General features: G+C 38.7%; 1 protein-coding gene across 1 annotated transcript in view; it reads left to right on the forward strand.

The window, feature by feature from the left end:
• LOC126095271 (probable E3 ubiquitin-protein ligase HERC1) overlaps positions 1–21,033 on the forward strand; it is an 814,023-nt gene that overhangs the window by 645,570 nt on the left and 147,420 nt on the right. Inside the window, exons 58-59 of the mRNA XM_049910030.1 lie at positions 8,120–8,233; positions 13,459–13,623. Of these exons, the coding sequence (XP_049765987.1) occupies positions 8,120–8,233; positions 13,459–13,623 (279 nt within the window). The remainder of the gene's footprint in view (positions 1–8,119; positions 8,234–13,458; positions 13,624–21,033) is intronic.

The raw sequence follows: 21,033 nt of genomic DNA on the forward strand, positions 1-21,033 counted from the left end.
TATGTTTCTGAAATAAGAATTAAACCAGGCATGTGTTAAATTATGTAATCCATAAAAAACTTAACTCCTCTAATTAAATATTATGATTGACCCAATCAGATGCCTTTGATAAGTGAAGAAGAACCCAATTGGTGATATTTCATGATTTAAATATTTTGATGTTTGCTAAGTAAATGTAGAAATAACCATATCATTAGAGTGGCACTTTTGAAATACAGACTGTGTGGAGTACATTACCTTCCGAAAAAAATTTAGAAAATAATGGAAGGAGTGACAGTGGATAGTAGTCATTGCCATCTGTAGTCACACTTCTAACAATAGCATATTTTAATCTGTCTGATACATTACATAAGTGACTAAGTACATTACATATTACTGGTGATATTATTATGTTGTAGTTAATCAATTTTAATTTTTTTATTCTCTATGCAAGAAGGTAGTCTTACAAATTAAATACATATTCATGAAAACTATGTATGAGGGAAGATCAGAAAGTAACACATAATAATGTTACTAGCAAAAAGTTTAATAGGTAACAAAACAAACAACAAAATACAAATGTTTTTACATCTTTTACTTACTTTTCTACACAGTCTCCAACATTCTCAACACATCTTGGTACCGGTTTCAATCTGCCTTTTCACTGAAGTCCATTTCGTTGGAATATAGCCATCTGCAGACTGCTGAGTTCACTTTTTCATCTGTGTTGGCAGACCAGGAATTTCTTCATGGGACCAAACAGGTGAAAGTCTTACAGTGTAAGACCAGACTGTATGGTGGATGCTGGAGCATCTCTCACCCAAATTTGGCAAGTTTATCATTTACAGGGGCAGCAACATGGGAGCAAGCATTGTCATATAGAAGGCTGACACCCTCAGCATTAACGCTGTCGCATTTGTCACAAATGGCATGACACTATGTAACCAAAGTTTTAATGTAGGCTGCAGCAATCACTGTGGTCACATGTTCAGCAAAGTCCACCAATAACACACCATGCGTGTCCCAGAACACTATCAAAAGCACTTCTCTGACAGACTGAATCACTCTGAACTCTTTCCTTACTGGGGAGCCAGCATGTTTCCACTCCCTAGAGGTCTGCCTAGGTTTTGGACAAGCAGTATGCAGTGGTATACCCACAATACATGCAGAAAGTCATACCCTTCTATGGCATAATGTGTTACATGATCCAAGCTTGTCTCATTCGATGCCCTTGTGGCACTCTGTCAGGTTCTTAGGCACCCAGTGAGCACTAACTTTACTAAATTTTAATGTACCATGAACAGTATCTTACACCATACTGTAGGAAATGTTAAACTGCTGTGATAAGTCCTGCAGTTGCACACAACCGTTGTTCAAAATTGCTACCTCAATGGCTTCAACATTTTGCAGTTTTTGGTTGTTACTGGCTGCCCAGAGTGTGGTAAACCACTAAGGTTCACACAGTCCTCTTGGAAGAACGCACACCACCTGAAGAAGTTGCTACAATCCATGCCGTCATCCCCATACAAGAAATGCATTTATCTGTGAATTTCACTTGGTTTATGCCCTTTGGCCCATACATATCGAACTACACTTTGCTGCTCTTCACAAGCTGACGATGGTAACATGCACACAATTCACAATTTTTGTTTTTTAATTTATAGCATAAACCTCAAACTGTATCATCATGAAATTTCAGCTTCAGTTCCAGTGGAGAAAAAACTTATTGTGCTTTACATTCCAATCCTCCATTACATTCCAATAAAATTTTTCTTTAGGTGGTATAAAAGGAAAGATAGACTAGAGTTTAACGTTGTTTGATGATAAGATCATTAGAGATGGGGCACAAGCTGTGATTGGGAAGGAAGTCAGCTGCATCCTTCTTCTAAGGAGTGAGCCTGACATTTACAAGCAATTTAGGAAAACGATAAAAACATTAAACTAGATGGCTAAACAGATATTTGATCTTTCGTCCTCCCAGTTGCAACTCCAGTATGTTAATATTGTCCCTTCACTCTCAGTTATATTGTGTAGTGTGCTTTTTTCTATATTCATTAAGGAGCAGAAACAGATGTTTCAGGTATTTGTATATCAGAGAGAAAACAACAATATGGAAAGGATAGATTGCTACTCATCATATACAGGAGACATTGAGTAACAGATAGGCACAATGAAAAAGAATGCTGGAATATTTAGCTTGATCAGAAGTAGAACAACACACAAGCACTACACCCATACAAAGACATGTGGTCACTGTGATTTCCAGGCACTAAGGCGTGACATTGACTTTGTCTGAGCTGTACAGCAATCTAGCTAGGGTAGGGAATGGGAGGGATAGCTGGATAATGGTGGGGAAACATTGCTAGTGCTACCTATGGGGGTGTACAGGGACATTGCAGAGATATGGAAGTGGTCCGCTTGGTGCCACCAAGCTTTTGGGGGGAGGGGAGGGGCAGGGAGATTTGAGAGGAGACGATTAAAGAAGGGGAAAGAACTATGCATGTGCACTGGTGGGATTGAAGGCTTGTGTAGAGCTGGAGTAGGGAAAGGGATAGATGAGTGGAGGACAGCGAATAGCAAAGGTTGAGGCCAGGGGGTTATGAGAATGGAGGATATGTTGCGGAGAGAGCTCGCGCCTGCACAATTCAAAAAAGTTGGTAGGAAGAATTCAGATTGCAGAGACTGTTAAGCAATAATTAAAGTGAGAAACATGTTCAGCAAATAGGTGGCCCAGCTGTTTTTTGGCTGTGGTCATTCAGGTGCACAGGCAACTACATACAATATGGCACAGTAGTTTCAACTAAATTGGTAAATCAGATGGTGCTTTCACAAGTGATCCTGCCTTTTATGGAGTAAGAGATGCCAGTGACAGGACTGGAGTAGATGATAGCAGTAGTCTGTATGGGACAGAACTTGCACCTCATTAGATCACCAGAATTTGACCCATGAGGCAAGGAGTAGGAAAAAGGAATGTAGTGAGAACGACAAGCATATTGTGTAGGTTGGATAGTCAGTGGAATACCAGTGTGAGGAAAGGGAGGATAGTGGAGAGGATATGTCTTATTTCAGGGCACAATAAGAGGTAGTCAAAACCCTGGTGGGAAAAGTGATTCATTGTCTCCAGTCATGTATGGTATTGTGTCACAAGAGGAGTGACTGGAACGGTGTGCATGTGGAGGATAGTAGGTGACTGGTGAGATAGGACATGGTAGACCTGCTTTTGGACATGGATGGGAGGGTAATTTCTGTCTGTGAAGGCCTCAGAAAATGAAAGAGACTACTTGATGTGGAATAGGTGGCAGCTGTCAAAGTGGTTGGTGGTTGGTAGATTTGTTGTGGACAGAAGTACTGATATAGCCATCCTTGAGATGAAGGTCAACATCAAGAAAGGAGGCTGAGGAGGATCATGTAAAGTGAATGGGGAAGAAGGTGTGAAGCTTCTTGAGGGATGTAGGTAGTGTGACCTCACCCTCCATCCAAAATATGAAGATGTCATTGGTGCATCTGAAACTGGTGAGTGGTTGGAGATTGTGGGTAGCTAGAAAGAATCCTTCTGTATCATCCATGAATAGATTAGAATAGGATAGTGTGATGTTGGTCTCCATTGCTGTACCAAGGATTTGTTTGTAGGCAATGCCTGCCTTCAAAGAAAAGTAATTCTGGGTGTCGATATATTTAGTTGTGGTGACCGAGAAGGAGGTGAGGAGGCAGTGATGTGTTGGCAAAGGCTATGTTCAATAACATCAAGACCATGGGCATTGGGGATATTAGTGTAAAGAGAGGTGGCATCAACAGTGACGAACAGGGTGTTGGGTGGCAAAGGAACAGGAACTGTAGAGAGTCAGTGGAGAATATAGCTGATGTCTTTTATACAGGAGCTTGGGGTGTGGGGAGTGTTGGGCATGAGAAGGGAGTTAGTTTCAGGGGAAAGATTTTGGGATGGACCTAGGGATTTGAGGAGGGACTGGAATCCTGCTGGATTTCTGGACTGAGGTCACTATGGTAGGGCTTGTAGATGGACTTATCTGACAGCTGGCAGAGTCCTTTCGTCGGTAATCCCAGCAGGTCAGAATCATAGTAATGGGGCTTTCGTCAGCAGGTAGGACTATATCAGGATCAGTTTTGTAGTTGGTGGATTGCAATTCTTTCTACTAATATGAGGTTGGTTTCCATTTTCAGGGCTTTGGGGAGTGATGGTAAGGCAAAGTTTGAGGCTGGGAAATTCTGAAAAGTTTATAAGGATTAATTTGGAGGCAGTGGGGTGTGGATCACAGTTAGATGGAGGAGTAAATAGAATAAGTCACAGTTCAGTACTTGTTTTGGATTGAGTCTGATTTGTGGGATTAATGGTGAAAAGCTGTTTCAGCTGTAGGGACCTGGAGAAGGAGAGAAGGTCTAGGAGAAACTCAGCTTGATGTGATATAGGAATGGGGAAGAATGTAAGGCCTTTGGAAAGGACCAGTATTTCTGTGGGACAGAGCTTTTAGAAGGATAAGTTCATGGCTTTTGCAGGTCTGTTTAGACTTGCATTCTGTCAAGTGGCAGGATGGAGTTTCTGAAGGTGTGTTAAAAGTAATATGTCTGCAAGGCATAGTTTTTTTACTATAAGGGGATATGAGGGAGGTTTGGGGAAGGCTCTTATAGTGGTGGTGGGTAGTGGTATTTGAAGGTGAGGGTATGGTGTGAACAGATTGGACAGCTTTTGGAGATGGCATTGTGCATCCTGCTCTAATTCGTGGTTAGCAAGGTTTTCAGTTTGGGAGATGGGATGGAGGAATTTGAAATTGCAGAGCAAGGTAATGTTTGGGAGGAGGTAGTCCAAGGAGGTTTGGCCCTGATTTGTATGGTTTTGCTGGACTAGGTTGGTGAGGGCTATGGACTGATTGAATTTGAACAGACAGAGGTCATTGTGGAATGAGGGGTTGCAGCCAGGGACTGGTAATTTGATGGTCAGACCTTTGGGGAGATATATCAAAGAACATATTATTAAGATTATAGTGTGCTTTTTGTTGTTGTTGTTCATGGTGGTGGTGGTCTTCAATTTGAATACTAGTTTGATGCAGCTTTAGATGCTGTTCTATCCTGTGCATGCCTCTCCATCTCAAAATAACTACTGCAACCTACATCTGTGTGAACCAGTTACTGTATTCATCCCTTGGTCTCCCTTTACATTTCCCCCCCACCCTTCACTCTTATTACCAAACTGATGATTCCTTCATGCTTCAAGATATGTCCTATTAACCAATCTCTTCTTGCAGTTTAGTTGTGCCATAAATTTCTTTTCTCCTGAATTTGTTCAGTACCTCCTCATTAGTTCCTCAATCTACCCATCCAATCTTCAGCATTCTTCTGTATTACCTTGTGTGTTATTTAAAAATTAAAAACAACAAACTTTTGTTAAGAAAAGATTCTTATTTGTTTTACTTTCTAACCCAAGTTGGTGGAGATCAGCAAGGGTTATAAGGGGGTAGGATGAAGTGTGAGAGCAAAGGGTTTGGAGGTGTGGAGGAATGGACTCTACTTTTCATGTATTTGCCCCACAGCCCTCATGCATGTAGTTGTCCTTCTGGCATAGAGGGCAGTAAAGCCAAGCTGGCAATATCATGCAGAGTTTGTGAATTTTCAGGGATGGCTGCGTTGTATAAATCAGCCATGTTTACAGCAGAGGCATGTGATGGGTATGTTTAAACCAGTGTAGCACAGCTTTATTAATTTTTTTGTGCGATGAAGGTGCGACAAGAAGTGAATTTTCTCATTGAATATAACCTGTCTGTGGGATAGCATGCTTCACGTATGCAGTTTTGAAATGGCCAGTAGAGTACAGTGTGCCTCCCTCAACCTGCACATATACTTGTAATCAGCACCAAAATAATTTCTCATGTTGAAATGTCAGTGAAGGAGAATCATCATATAACTGTACAAGTGCTGTCACCTACTTTGAACATTGGCATGTACTCGTAATTCTTACACACATTGCTGTGTACACAAATGGGGATATTTAGAATTATGTGCATATTAAGTACCTTGACATATTTATAGTGAGCAGAGAGGCATACACCTAAGTAGGTGACTGGATTATCTGACCCAGTTCCAGAAGGACAGGAGAGTGTTCGTAGAGTGCATTGTAATGATGAATGAAATGGTGTCACCGTTTCTAAAAGACAACAAAAATGATGAGTCTGGAATGTAGACATCCATCACTGCCCAGGACAAAGAAGTCTCAGTCATTGCAGTTGCTGGAAAGTTTGTTTGAGCCTTTTCTTTGATATCCAGGGGTTGCTGATGTTGGAATGGCACCAGTGAAGATCACAATCAGTGTCCGCACCAGTGAAGATCACAATCAGTGTCCAATGCTGATACACATTACACTTGTAGAGCCATTGAAAGCAAGCAATCAGACACACTGTTGCATGATATGATTTTCCTCCATTGTAATGCAATGTCAGTGCTTAACAGGATACTCAGCTTCTTTTCCAATGGGACATGCTGGATCATTGACCTTGCAGCTTGGATCTGTTGACTTAGGATTACCATGTGTCTCTGTCCCTTAAAGAAGGCCCTGAAAGATCACTGCTTCAACTTTGATCAAGCTGTGTGTGATGCTGTGGACGAGTGTCTGTCATCAGCCTTCATCTTTCTTCATGAGAGTTATAGAAAAACTTGTACAATGTTTAAACAGTTGCCTAAATAATGGCATGATTGTTGGGTCTCTTGAAGCCATATTATTCTGCTTCCCGATTGCTGCAGTATTAATTTCTCAATCTGTAATGTCTCAAACATTGGTCTATGTTTCATTTGAATGACTCTTAGCTTTACTTCCAAATATAATCTTTTAGCTTCTAGCACTTTACAGATAATGCTGCCATGTGATACTGTTTTTGGCTTTTTCTGTGAAAGTTGGCTTTTTTATGCTCAGATGCTGCCTTTGACTAGTTTCATGTGGTTTCTACACATTATTGTTCATTACCTGTAAGTTGTGACCTTACAACACTGCCATTTTGCATTATTGTGACCACCTGCTTGTAGCTAGAGTAACTACCAATTGCTGCATTCATAGCGGTCAGACAAGCTAGAAGAGAATTAATCAGAAGCTAGTGTGTGTCCAAGAGTATTTGGCACCGTTATTTCCACTGCTTCTCACAACGGTTGAAGGCAGTATGGATGAGGATTCATGCAGTGCATACAGCAATAGAGGCAAGGTTGAAACTTCGCAGTCGTTATGTTCGTTCAGTGCTGTAGGTGTCTGTCTATGTGCCAAAGCAAATTATCTTGCTGGAAGGTCACATCTTACCAGCTTGCTCCAAAGAGGATTTATAACCAAATAATTAAAAGATGTCTTTCACACAGTTTAATGGTTCCTAAAGCATGGCAAAAACATTTTCTAACTCTGGGTATAGTGACTTGTGTTTGTTCACAAATTAGCCATGGAGTGAGTGTTTTTCTATGTTTCATGCTATACAGGTAACAGTCTAATTCCTAGACCCTGAGAAAATTCAGTTTTTTCTGTCAATGCACCTTCATTAGTGTAAGTGTGGAAAGGATTCATATTAGATGAGGGATCCATACACAGATACGTGAATCTGCTTACATTCAATTTATTTGGACACTGAGATGTTCCACTGCAGTGTACTGAGTGATTACTATATATTGTACATGTCCTGGCTGCCTCTGATATCAACACAGCATCAAGTTCCACAGTTTTCACAGTGGTGTCATTAGTACGCTTTCACATCACTTACAGCCACAGATGCAGTGCTTGAAATGTGTACAGAGCATTTTTCAGTTACCAAAATGACTGCATTTCCACATGATATAGTCATGAGCTATGTACTGCAGACATCACATCTCAGAGGAATTCACAATAATGCTACTTAGCATCACTGTTTTCTGGCAATGGCGCCTGTGAAGTCATTCATTAAACTACAGTGAGATTCTAATTTGTTTCCAATTCCTGTTTAGCACAGTAATATTGTACCGTATAGTGTATTCTTATGTTTTTTTTCTGTGTTTGAACTAGGTGCGTAGCAATTGGGGGACTTTGCAAGGTGATATAATGTATTTCAATTGCTAAACATGTAAAATTAAATATATATATATATATATTTATTTATTTATTTATTTTTTTTTTTTTCTTCAACAGTAAGAGACTGGCAATGGCTTCAAGTGCTTAGTGTAGCTGTGCGCACTGCTGATGGGCTTGTGAACCGAACAAAGCTGCCCACTGAGTTCACAGCTGACATGAGCCTCACTTACGGTTAGTATCTTGGTATAATGTTAATTTTTACATTCTGTGTAATTGCATCTTTTAGTTAGTGCTGAGACTGACTTTTCTTCTGCTCTTACCTTAAGAAAACTTTATTCATTTCTAATTTTATTTAATTAATATTTTTTGAAAAATATGAAAATATTTATCGGCAGTTATGTTTAATATGCATGGAAACATTGCAGAACCCCTTTGCTATATGTGTGTTTTTGTTGTTATTTACTAATTTGGGTTGCTCTTTGAAATTTCTGTGTATTGTTTTTTATCCCACAGAATGTTCAGTTTGAAAAAAGTAACAAAGAAATTTCTTAAAATAACAAAAGACTTGACTCCTCATCAAGTTAGATTTATTTAGTTTGTATTTACTGTTGCATTTGACTCTAGAAGTATCACAACTTCAGCACTTGGTCCTCCTCTTCTTTCAGGATCTTTGCAGGTCTCATAGTTCATATCAAAATTGTCCTGATTTATTTGGTTTAATACAATATTTAATGGCACAAGTCTGCTTGGTAGTATCCTGCATCTTGACTCTCAATGTGAGCACTAAAAGCACTTCCAGTTTAAGTGTAATCTGCACACTCTAAGTGCTTGAAAAATTTGTCCAGATACTTATCGAACACACCCTCTAACAGCTCCCGTTAATGCACTGCAGGTTTAGTCATTACGTTAAATATGCTACAGTCAAGATGAGTTAATATATACCTTCAATTAATAAAGGAATGCTACTTTTTTTCCACTGCAGGTGAATTTATTTAAAGTTCTTCTTCATTGACCATGAATATGATAAAACAAAAAGAAAATTCCAATAAATACAGCCTAAGAGACAAACGCTGCTTTCATTTAATAAATTTATGACTCTGGTGCCCATTATGAAGAAGATTCAGTTACTTCTTCACAGAGAAAGGGGAACTCATTGCTCTTGCTTGGTAATAGGCAATGACAATATGTTACTGAAACGACTTCACAGTATGAAGCTAGTGTTTTGTAACCTCACAAGATTGGTCTAGCACAATTGTACCTTGTCCATGAAGTAAAAAAAAGTTCTGCTCAGCTGACTAAATTAATTAAAAATAATTATTGGCAGAATACTGGTGGCCAGTAGATCGATGTTCAAAATCAGTTAGCTGTGTCTGATATTGAAATCCAAAGTTTCAAAAAATAATAACAACCTATGAAGTGTATACTGAATGAAATAAACAAATGGAAAATCAAAATAGGGTGCGTATTTTTTGAGAGATGGGTTTGCATAGGTACATGTGGTCACTTAATAGAGTAACAATTTTCTTTCCCAAAACTCCACAATGGTAATTTCAGTTCAGTACCCAACACAAAAAAGTAGTTTGGTAAAGTGTGACAGTGTAGTGTGTTTGCAATCGAGAGAACAAAAAGAGGTGAACCACTTGAAATAAAATTAACATGCTTTATATAATGCAAATGTAATTAAAATTTATGTAAAATTATTCCTTGCTAATTAATTACAATATATTTCACACATTTATCTGTGACTTACTGGTTTACAGCAAACTCAGTATTAGCAAATGTGTAAAATACTTCAACATTGTAGTAGCAGTTTCATTAGATCAGCCATGCCCTCTTTTCATGAAAGTAATGTATCATTTGTTAGCTGTTGTAATAAAAAAGGCTTCTGTATTTTCTAATATTTAATTATACATAAAACACACAAAAAATCAGTTGCACTCTCAATTATTTATCGAGTTTTGGGGCGTGCAGTTCATAGTTCTGCAATTTACATATGTCAGATACAGTCCTTTCACGCGTCATCCTCTCTCCTCCTCAGACCTCTTCTCACTTGTCTGTCTATCATTCTGTCTACATGTCTGCTTATCTATGTTTCCAGCTCTCTCTCAATCCTTGCTCTCTGCTCCTCTGATGTCCCCTCCCCCTCTCTTTTCATACTCCTCTGGCCTGCTCTTATCAATTTACTCCCTTCAATTTACTTCATCATACCTCCGTTTCTTCTCTCCCTTATCCATTCTTGGTCCTGTCTCCAAATCTCTTTACTCTAATTATTTTCTTACAGTTCCCATATGCTTTAAGATGGCATAACTGGGATGAACCTTGATCAGCTGATGAATCAACATTGTTTTGTTTATAACCTCAAAAATACATTTCAAGGTGGTGAGTCTGCTAGAAATGTCCCCATTATTTGAACAACATTCTGTTATTCGTTTTTTACTTGTTAAATGTGAGAAACCAGTGAATACATACTGTAGAATGTCCAAAGTTTATGGTGAAGGTTGTATGAGTCGGTCAAATTTTTACAAGTGGGTAGAACAGTTCAAAAATGGTCACAACTCAATGACTGACAAACTCCATTCTAGCCGACCAGTTGCAGTTTCAACGCCCTCACTTGAAAGTCGAATTGAAGACATTATTCATGCCGATCACCATGTGACTGTGGAAATGATAGTTGATAAGGTTCAAGTTAGTACTGGTACAGTTCATAACATTATTTGTAACAAGCTGAAGTATCGCACATCGTGTGCAAGATGGGTCCCAAAGGAGTTGACCTGGCTACACTAGGAAACTAGGTTGAGAGTGTGCACGGAGCTAAAGGTAAGTAATGAAAGAGAAGGTGAGCACTACCTCAACAAAATTTTAACTTGTGATGAAACTTGGGTTCACTATTATGAGCCAGAATCAAAAAGACAAAGCATGGAGTGGAAGCACACCAACTAACCTGTCAAGAAAAAGTTCAAAACCCAAGCATCAGCAGGAAAAGTCCTGTTGACAGTCCAGTTTTTCGTGATTATCTTGAAGAGCAGTGTACAATAAATAGCCAATACTACTTGGATTGGCTTTTAAACAAGGTGAAGCCAACCATGAGAGAGACACATTGTGGATTTCAGAGGAGAGGTGTGATTCTCCAGCAAGACAATGCACATCATCATATTGCTCAACTAACCCGTGAAACTGTCGATAAAATGGGCTGAGAGGTACTGCCTCATCCCCCTTGCAGTTCTGATTTAGCACCTAGTGATTTCCATTTTGTTTGGTGCACTGAAGGAGGCATTATGTGGGAAGAGGTTCCAGGACAATGAGGATGTGAAAAAATTTGTGGGAAACTGGTTGAAACACCAGGATAAAGAGCTCTTTGCAGCTGGAATAAAAAAGCTTGTAACTTTTTGGAACATGTGTATAAATGTTCAAGGGGATTATGTTGAAAAGTAGAAAAACTATTGTTTTGTAAAAATAAATGCTTTTTTCTCCACACCAATTTGTCTCTTTAATTATTGAATTGACCCTCAGACAACCATCATTCTCCTTGTTATACCCAGTCTGTAAAATTACAGAGTGATTAGTAGTCTTTATTTTTTCTCTCTGTTATTCAGGCAAATGTTAGAATGGTTTCTAAAACTGTACTATGGCCAGTTTCTCCCTCACCTTTCTTCAATGCAAGTTAGTTTTTACACTAAACGGTTTTGATGTTAACAGGATGTTGAATTATAACCTTACATTTTCTTTAATTTGCACAAAATTCTTATCGCCATGTACTGTTAACAGCTTACAGAGTATTCAAGCCTTCCAAAAAGGCATAAGCTTTGTTGTCTGTAGAACTGTCATAGTATGGAGTACCGTATTTACTCGAATCTAAGACGCACTCGGATCTAAGCCGCACCTGAAAAATGAGACTCGAAATAAAGGGAAAAAAAATTCCCGAATCTAAGCCGCACCTGAAATTTGAGACTCGAAATTCAAGGGGAGAGAAAAGTTTTAGGCCGCACCTCCTAATCGAAACAAAGTTGGTCCATTGTAATATGAGACAAAATTTAGGTCGAATGAAAGACGATACAGCTACAGTAGTTTGCTTCGAGTCGTAAGCTTAGCAGTTAAGCTTTACCAGGTAGCCATTGCTATGCGTCAGGCGCTCCGTCCGTATTTATATGGGTACTCTTCCTTTTTCACGTGCTTCGTCTGGTTTGAATCGACTGCTTATTTTGCTTTGATCTGATAAGTGCCATTTTCTTTGTTAAGGGTGTTTACGTCGCTCTAAGCTGAAAATGCATTACTGTACTGTGTCATGCATTGTTTGTCGCATTCTGATAGTGCGTGCTTATGACCTGTCGCCGCTCGTGGCATGGCTTGCTTTTGTGCGCGCTACCACCGCTTACACTGCTGCTTTCTTTGATAATGATCAACAAGAACCAAATAATAGACTGCGTATGATAGAACATGTTCTGAACGAGAGTTAGGCGAATATTTTTCTCCATTTGAAAATCTTTGTGGCCGCTTCTTTAGTACATAAAATTCTGCACAGAAATTAGTCATCTTAGATTTAAAAATCTAGTCAGTTGCCGTGCTTCATTTCTGACTGTATCACTATTAGGTGTAAGAATAATATGGATATAAACATGACACGATACGTATATTCTTCCGCGTTAGCTGTTGTCTCACTCTAGTTTCGTAGATTATTAGGCTGACAGGATTTAAATGAGATAGCAGCAAACACGAAAGAATACATGGCAAAATGTTTATATTCGTATTATTCTTACGGTGAAGAGAATACTGCATGTGATTCACATTTCATCAGGTTCCTATTAGCAACCATCACTTCTCACAGGTAGGAAAAAATTTAGAATGTAGAGTTGGCCATATTGACAAACATCCCTAACAGTCTTGCCAGTCGGATTTTCGTAGTACATTGAAATTCTGCTACATTCGAAGACAATACGGAATTTGTATTTACTTCGTTGGATAACGTATGAAAATGCAGTGGTCGAAACTTGGGGCGGAGAAAAAAAAAAGCTCGCCTTCCACCTTTTTTTTTAAATTTATTTACTGACGCAGAGGTTTTGGTGCCAGTATTTATCTCTGTACCTACAAAGTATGCCTGTGTAGCGCTACATATATTCGACGGCAGAAGTTAGTTGTGGCGGCACCTACCAACATTTTTCAGAACTTCCGCTTGCTTTGCACTCGATTCTAAGCCGCAGGCGGTTTTTTGAATTACAAAAACCGGAAAAAAAGTGCGGCTTAGATTCGAGTAAATACGGTAATAGTTGAACGAAGAAAACAATCCTTTAATCCTATATTGAAGATGCAGTCCAATGGCTGTTTATGAAAGATGATAATGATAACAGGCGTAGTAGTGGTAGCAGCAGTAGTAGTAGTAGTAGTAGTAGTAGTAGTAGTAATAATAATAATAATAATAATAATAATAATAATAATAATAATAATATCCTATTTACTTGCAGATGACAGTTGCTCTCCATCACCATTGGACAACTCTTCATGGAGCATGAAGGCAGATGAACAGTTGATGGCTTGGTCAGTTCAGCATCCTCATGACTGGCAGATTGGTGGCAAGTGCCAGGCATATGTCTGGGGAAATGGACAATATGGACAACTCGCTGAGGCTGGTATGCTTATAAAAAGTTTAAAGTTTCCAGAAACTATTTCAGATATGTCTTGTTTCCACATTTATGTAGAGATTTAAAGCAGCAGGAGCTATTTGACTTTCTGATGAAGCATAGTGACATATTCAGAGGAACTATTACTTACCTCTGAGTATTCTTATGTCAATTTTATTGCTTTGTGTCAAATAAGTACAAGCATTCTACAGATCTGCCTCATTCATGCCGTACCTATGGATACTAAAAATATCTGATCAAAAATATTCAGATTGCACCATGTAATCCACCAGGGACATTTCAAAGTGGAAACAACAAAGAACAATAACAGCTGCACCAGGGACATTTCAAAGTGGAAACAACAAGGAACAATAACAGCTGCACCAAACCAGGCAAGCCTCATTTATTGATGGACAGGGACCATTGAGTATTATGAATGGTGGTTGTAAAAAACCACATGAAATCAGTGGAAGAAATCATTTGCATGTTTGAAAGTGCTATCAGCAGTGCAGCTAGCATGACTGCTGTGTTTAGGGAATTAAAATGAACAGGATACGATAGTCAAGCAGCTCTTCATAAGCCACACTTTCTATAATCAGTGCTACGCAATGGTTAAGGTGTTGTAAAGAGTGACGCCACTGGACAGTAGATCACGGTAAATGAGTAATTTGGAGCGATGACTCACACTGTGGCAATCCAATGGAAGGGTTTGGGTTTGGCAAATCCCTGGAGAATGTTACCTGCCATCAACCTGCCATCATATGTAGTGGCAACAGTGAAATATAGAGGAGAGGTGTTTTGGTATGGGGGTGTCTTCCATGGTTAGGGTGTGGTCCCCTTATTGCTCCTAAGAAAATACTAAATGTGGAAGAATATAAGCAATATGTGTTCAGCATACAGTATAGGAACAGTTCGGAGACAATGTCTGTCTGTATCAGCTTGAAAATGCAACTTGTCATACAGCAGCAGCTGTGAGGCAATGGTTTGTGGACAATAACATTCCTGAAATGGTCTGGTCTGTCCAGAGTCCCAACATGAACCCAGAGGAACATCTTTGGCATAAGCTGGAATGTCTACTTTGCTGCTGTGCGGGATAGCCGTGCGGTCAGAGGCACCTTGTCACGGCCCGTGTGGCTCTCCCCATCGGAGGTTCGAGTCCTCCCTCAGGTTTAGGTGTGTGTTTTGTCCTTAGCATAAGTTAGATTAAGTATTGCGTAAGCTTAGGGACCGAAGACCTCAGCAGTTTGGTCCCGTAAGACCTCACCACAAACTTCCAAAACTTCTCTTTTGCTCCAGACCACAGCGCCCAACATCACTGTTTTCTCTGGTTCTGATTTTTAAGGAAGTATATGCTGTCATTCCTTGACAGACATTTTATTGAAAGTGTCCCCAGCAGAGTTGAAGTCATCGTAAAGGTGAAAGTTGGACACACCACATATTAATATCCACTAATGGGTCTTCAGATACTTTAGATCATATAGTATGACGGTGAAAGAAGGTTTGAAAAGAGCAATGCAATAGGAAGTCTGAGCTAGCATGTAGTGTAACATGAAATAGTTGCAACAAGATTGCAGTCTCATAAAAACCCAAAGACAGAGCATTACACTGCAGCAGTGAAGACAGAAACATAATATAGTTAAGAATACATGACACTTAACAAGAACATGGAAACGAAGGAGCAGGGAAGAAAAAAACAAATGTAAGGGAGATTTTTGAGACCAAGAAAAGGAATAGATGGTAATAAGGAAGATTAAAGTAGTAAAGGAGTTTTGCTATTTGGGGAGCAAAATAACTGATGATGGTCGAAGTAGAGAGGATATAAAATGTAGACTGGCAATGGCAAGGAAAGCGTTTCTGAAGAAGAGAAATTTGTTAACGTTGAGTATAGATTTAAGGGTCAAAATAGTTTGGACAACAAGCGAATAGAAGCTTTCGAAATGTGGTGCTAGAGAAGAATGCTGAAAATTAGATGGGTAGATCACATAACTAATGAGGAGGTATTGAATAGAATTGGGGAGGAGTTTGTAGCACAACGTGACAAGATGAAGGGACCGGTTGTAGGGCATGTTCTGAGGCATCAAGGGATCACAAATTTAGCATTGGAGGGCAGCGTGGAGGGTAAAAATCGTAGAGGGAGACCAAGAGATGAATACACTAAGCAGATTCAGAAGGATGTAGGTTGCAGGAAGTACTGGGAGATGAAGAAGCGTGCACAGGATAGAGTAGCATGGAGAGCTGCATCAAACCAGTCTCAGGACTGAAGACCACAACAACAAGGAAGATGAAAAGTGGAGGTCTGTGTAGATAAACAGGGAGGTAGGAGAAATGATACATAAGAGGAGACTAAATATGTGAACACATTACGAGAATGAGCACTAGATTATCAAAGAAAGTCTTCAGCTATATGCTGAGTTAAAAGCAATTTAAAAATAGGTTGAGGAAATGGGAAAAGATATGGATGAAGTCTGAACTAATGGGAAATAAATTTGAAATAAAGAGAGGTTATGAACTAAGGTTAGTAAATTCAGGAGGCTGCAGAAAAGCAAAGTCATAAAGATTGTATTATGACCATATATTCACCACATAAAGTACTAAAATTCTTCCATTTGTGAGCTAACATCCCATAGATGTTCAGGCTCACATGTGGTTCCTCTTCATCGAAATGTCTTGACTCAAACTCGCCTAGGGGTTGAATCGCATGTGTCACATTACACGCCCTAAATTTAGACTCTTGTGACCCTTTGGTTAAATTGTCTGCCTGATGGCATGTTTGCAAAATACATAGTTAATATAACATATAATATCCGTAATAATAATATCGGGGACTAAATTAATGACCCATAAATGTTGTAGGTCACACAGTTCCGATTTGGCTAGAATAATGTTTATTTACCAAGAAACTAATAGCAAAAGTGGTCATATTTAGAATTACTATTACACTCGAGCGCATATCCATTTGACTCAGTTTGAGAATTCACAGTCTCATCACGAAACAAGTCCAATACTCCACCTTGGTATTTACATGAAAAGTTAGAGCTCACACCAGATGCACGGCTGCTCACTGCTCAGAGACTAAGTCCTACGATATCACACAACGTGAAATTTCCTAAGTCGTTTCACTTCCTAGCTGCTTAAAGACCAACCATCTGCTTTTGCGTCTCAGTCCGAACTGTACCCTATGGTGTCTGCAGCCAAAATGTCCGCTTTCGCGTCTGCCCCAGCACTCTCCCTATGCCCGTCCCTGGCATTGTTGCCCATGCAACAAATATCCTCGCTCAACTGACTAGGGCAGTTCGCTTTCCTCAAGCCATCCATCTGATCGGTTACAGTTTATTCTACATTTTAACATATTTAAATAATCAAAGCTTGACCACATTCATGTTCTACATAAAGTAACAGTTATATCCATTACATAATAAATGTTAAATTCCTTTACACAAAACCAATACAATTTCCTTCTTAACTTTGAATGTCATGGCCAGTAGCTTTGCACCAATGTACTTTCTGATAAATAAGTAAATACGTAAGTAAGTATTATGCACTAAACTTTACAGCAAATAGTCTATTACCTAATTATTCAATAAGGTGTCATGCTGTCATCGCTCAGTGTGTTTTGTGTGGAGGATATGATGATGTGATGCCTAACCGAAAATATTGATAGTTTAAATTTACTATATCTTTTAAACAAATAAAGTTACAGAGTTGATATTTACACCGTTTGTCATTTTAATGAGGCAGTTCTAAATGAAATTTCAATCGTTAAGATCAACCAAAGCATTCAGGTTTTAGCATTCTGCGCTTTGTTACAAAATTTGTTAATTTCAGTTTGACAGGTACTCCTAAACTATTATAGATATGATCAATATTCAAGTTTTATTGAGATCACCATGAAAATTTATGGAGGATTGCAGATTAAAATTACTGTGGCTTCATTCCATGACACTACAGAATTAAATAGTTTCCATATGGCCGATCTTAGGTCCGCCATATTTAACACTGCTATGTCTCCTTGGCCACAAATGGTTTCTACTGGTTTCCTATGACATAGGTTCTCGTCTGCCTCACTCGTACACTACAGTGCTTAGGCCTCAATAGACAATAGACGCCTGTGAGTTTCCCCTTCTCATGGTGAATCTGCACCCTTTGTGGCACACGGTCCTGGATGACGGAGTTCATTTCACAATTCCTGTAGGCTAACTCTTGTAGCCATATACTTAAATGAGAGCACAATGCTCGTTAACTCACACACCTCCATTTCATAACGTGTTGGAGTGCCATATGTAATGCCAAATAAAACTATACATTTATCAAAATCGACAATCTATAGAAATGCAGCAGAAATATCAGCACCTCTGTGCTTACTTTCACAGAACCTTTTTTCACAATGAAGTCTCCAGCAGCGCTCCATAGATTCGGAGCCAAGTACCCTGCCGAAATTCTTTATGGCTCTGCATTCCATAGCCATTGTTTTGCGGGAACAAATCTGTTGAAATTTGATTCGTATGTAGATATCGGAAAACAAACACTTTCCAAAACCACCCAGGATCTGCAATGATAGCTTCCCCAGTGGAATCGATATAAACAGGTCTAAACTACACAGTAAACAACTGATTTACAGCATTTACAAGGTGCTTGTAAATTCTGCAATGATTCAGACATGTTATTCAAGTCCCACCAGAGACATGAATCGTGTGACAGATTCCCAATCAACTTCATAGGCAAATTAATATTTTCTTTTAATTTAAATAACTCCCTTAGACTCAAAACTAGCAACAAATATGAACAAATCCCCCCATTGTTTAATTCTGTACTGTGAATCTGTGTACATAAATCATTACTCCATTTAACAATAAATTATTCCCCTAAAATATTCTCAGATAAGCATACATCTGACTTTCTAGGTAAGCATTATTAATTTTCATTTTTCAAATTTCTCCGACCTCCATGTACCCAAATTGGCGTGACCATAACTTGTAACTTGGAAATTACAACTAACATAAAAGCATCCAAAAACTTAAGTCTAATACATACATACACACAAATAAATCCCTTACATACCCCCAAAAAACTAATTATATGTATACTGTGCACTGATTTTTGACGTGATACCATTCACCAAATAATTGAGTTCTCAGACCACTTTGCACCAAAATGTGCATGTAAACTATCTCTTTATAATTGCACAGACCTTATGCCAAAGAAAACACTTATGCGACAAACAACAAACAAGCTACAATAAAACATTGCAAATTACCCCTCCAAACTGTCACACACATTGTTCTCTTCATCCCAACCATGTGTAATTATGGTGTGAGCAATCTGGTTCTCCCCCGTCAAAAGATTCTTAAATTTTACTTTCTTTTTTTTACCCTCAATTTCAAAATCCAAACACCTTCCCATGCAGTGAAACGAAGTTTTATATTTACGTAAGAAATCTGTTGCCAACATCACATCATTTACAAGTCCATTCACTACAAAGCCTCCTATATGAAAATGATTCTCCTCACTCTTGAATTCCAAGAGCACTTCTTACCTTATCGGCTTACTTAAGCTGCCAACTGCTGTTTTAATTTTTACACTGTTTACAGGTAGTAATACTAACTTCATATTTTTCATCCTATGTACAAAACCTTCCGACACTGCCAGCACATTACTTCAACGATAGGTTGAACATAAATCATTTCTTTCTGTTCTAAACACTGTTTCCTCATTAAATCATTCTCTATGTCTCATCCCTTCTCTTCCATCTCTAGAATATACATACCTTCTTCGTTCCACCCCTCAATTTTGTATTCGTCTCAAAATAATTCATTAAATGCTTCTTTCGCCCCACTTTCATTTTTTCTCCCGTCTAGACCTCTCGCTACCTTAAACTTCTCTTGAGTCCACAAATGAGGCAATAACGATCATGAAGTTCTACCGTACCATCGCCAATCAGTTGCAGTAAAATCACATTCCTCCTTCAGATGCCATTCTGTCCAAATAGCACTTTCTCTATTAGAATCAAACTCACTGTATTCTCCATTAAAATTATTGACATTAGTAGCTACAACACCATTATCATGAAATAAAGCATTACTTTTTACTTCCATGTCATTACAAACACCTTCAAAAACAGTACTTTTAACAGCCGCTAATACATCATACAACTCATTACATAAAACCTTATTTAGCTCCGTCCGCAAATCACCAGTATAAGAACTGTTCATAGTTTCACCATCCTCTGCCGTTACATCACATAAATTATAGCTACAGCATTGTGCAGTTTAAGAATGAACAATACCATTAAATTCTGCTGATTTTTGGTTTAAACCCGAGCATAATACCTTTTCCTCTCCTACATGCTCCTGCGCCACATTAATTTCTGATCGCATATCAAATTCAGACACACATTCATTCTCAAACAAACATTTAAGATCCACAGATCCATCCAGACTTTTGGGTTCACCTCCATTTGTAGAAAGATATGCACAGATTCCTTCCTCTGATGTATCAATACCAGCAGCTTCAACTTTCGTAACCTCAGCACAAAAAACGTCATTACTACCTTCCTTCAAAAATAATTCACCAATATCCACCGATACTCACACAAATTCATCAACAGCTGATGAGACTAATGCTATGCCGCCCTTATTAACCTCCTTAACAACTTTCATCATCACAATATCACCTGAAACATCATCACTTTCTTATTGCAATCGTTACCGCTGGTTAGTACCTCATTAGAATTTTCTATAGCATCTAACTCCGAGCTCCACCTCAGCCTCCTTTTGGTACATACAATCTTTCATTGTATTAACATTCAAACACTCTTTTGTCTCACATTCATAAAACAAATAATTTAGCCCTAAATCATTGTCATCGCCTTTATTGTTATCTTTTATTATCTCAAGATTAAGCCTTTTATGTACGATCTGATTTGAAAATTTACCTACTTGATTCTCATCTCTTACTAATTTCATTTCAAAATACTCACGTCTTTTTGCCAGTTTATTAACACCTATCACAATTCTGTTTGCTTGCGACCTATTTATCACTGGTTTATTTTGCCATCTCCGGACCTGAGATGCAGTGACACTTAGTTTCCCGACCTCCCGTTACGCTGGTTCATTTCACCAAGTGCCAGTCCCTCAGATCTAAGTTCTTGGTGTTGGTCCCTGTCACAAAAAATCTGTTCCCATTACCCCTTTGAAATTTATCATTGGATGTGTTCTTGTTACTGTTTCCATTATCTTATAACTGTTGTTTGTGTTCTGTTGATAACTTCCCGGATGTCTTTCATAGTAGTTACTCCAACTGTAGCTATGATTTCCACACTTGTTTGCTTACTTCGTGGTTTAAATTTCAACGCCGTTTCTAATTTTTCTACAATGTCCAAAAATTCATCTATTGAGTTGCTAGGACTGTGCACTAGACCCC

Source organism: Schistocerca cancellata, chromosome 8, assembly GCF_023864275.1.
Source record: "Schistocerca cancellata isolate TAMUIC-IGC-003103 chromosome 8, iqSchCanc2.1, whole genome shotgun sequence".
Taxonomy (NCBI): Eukaryota; Metazoa; Arthropoda; class Insecta; order Orthoptera; family Acrididae; genus Schistocerca; species Schistocerca cancellata.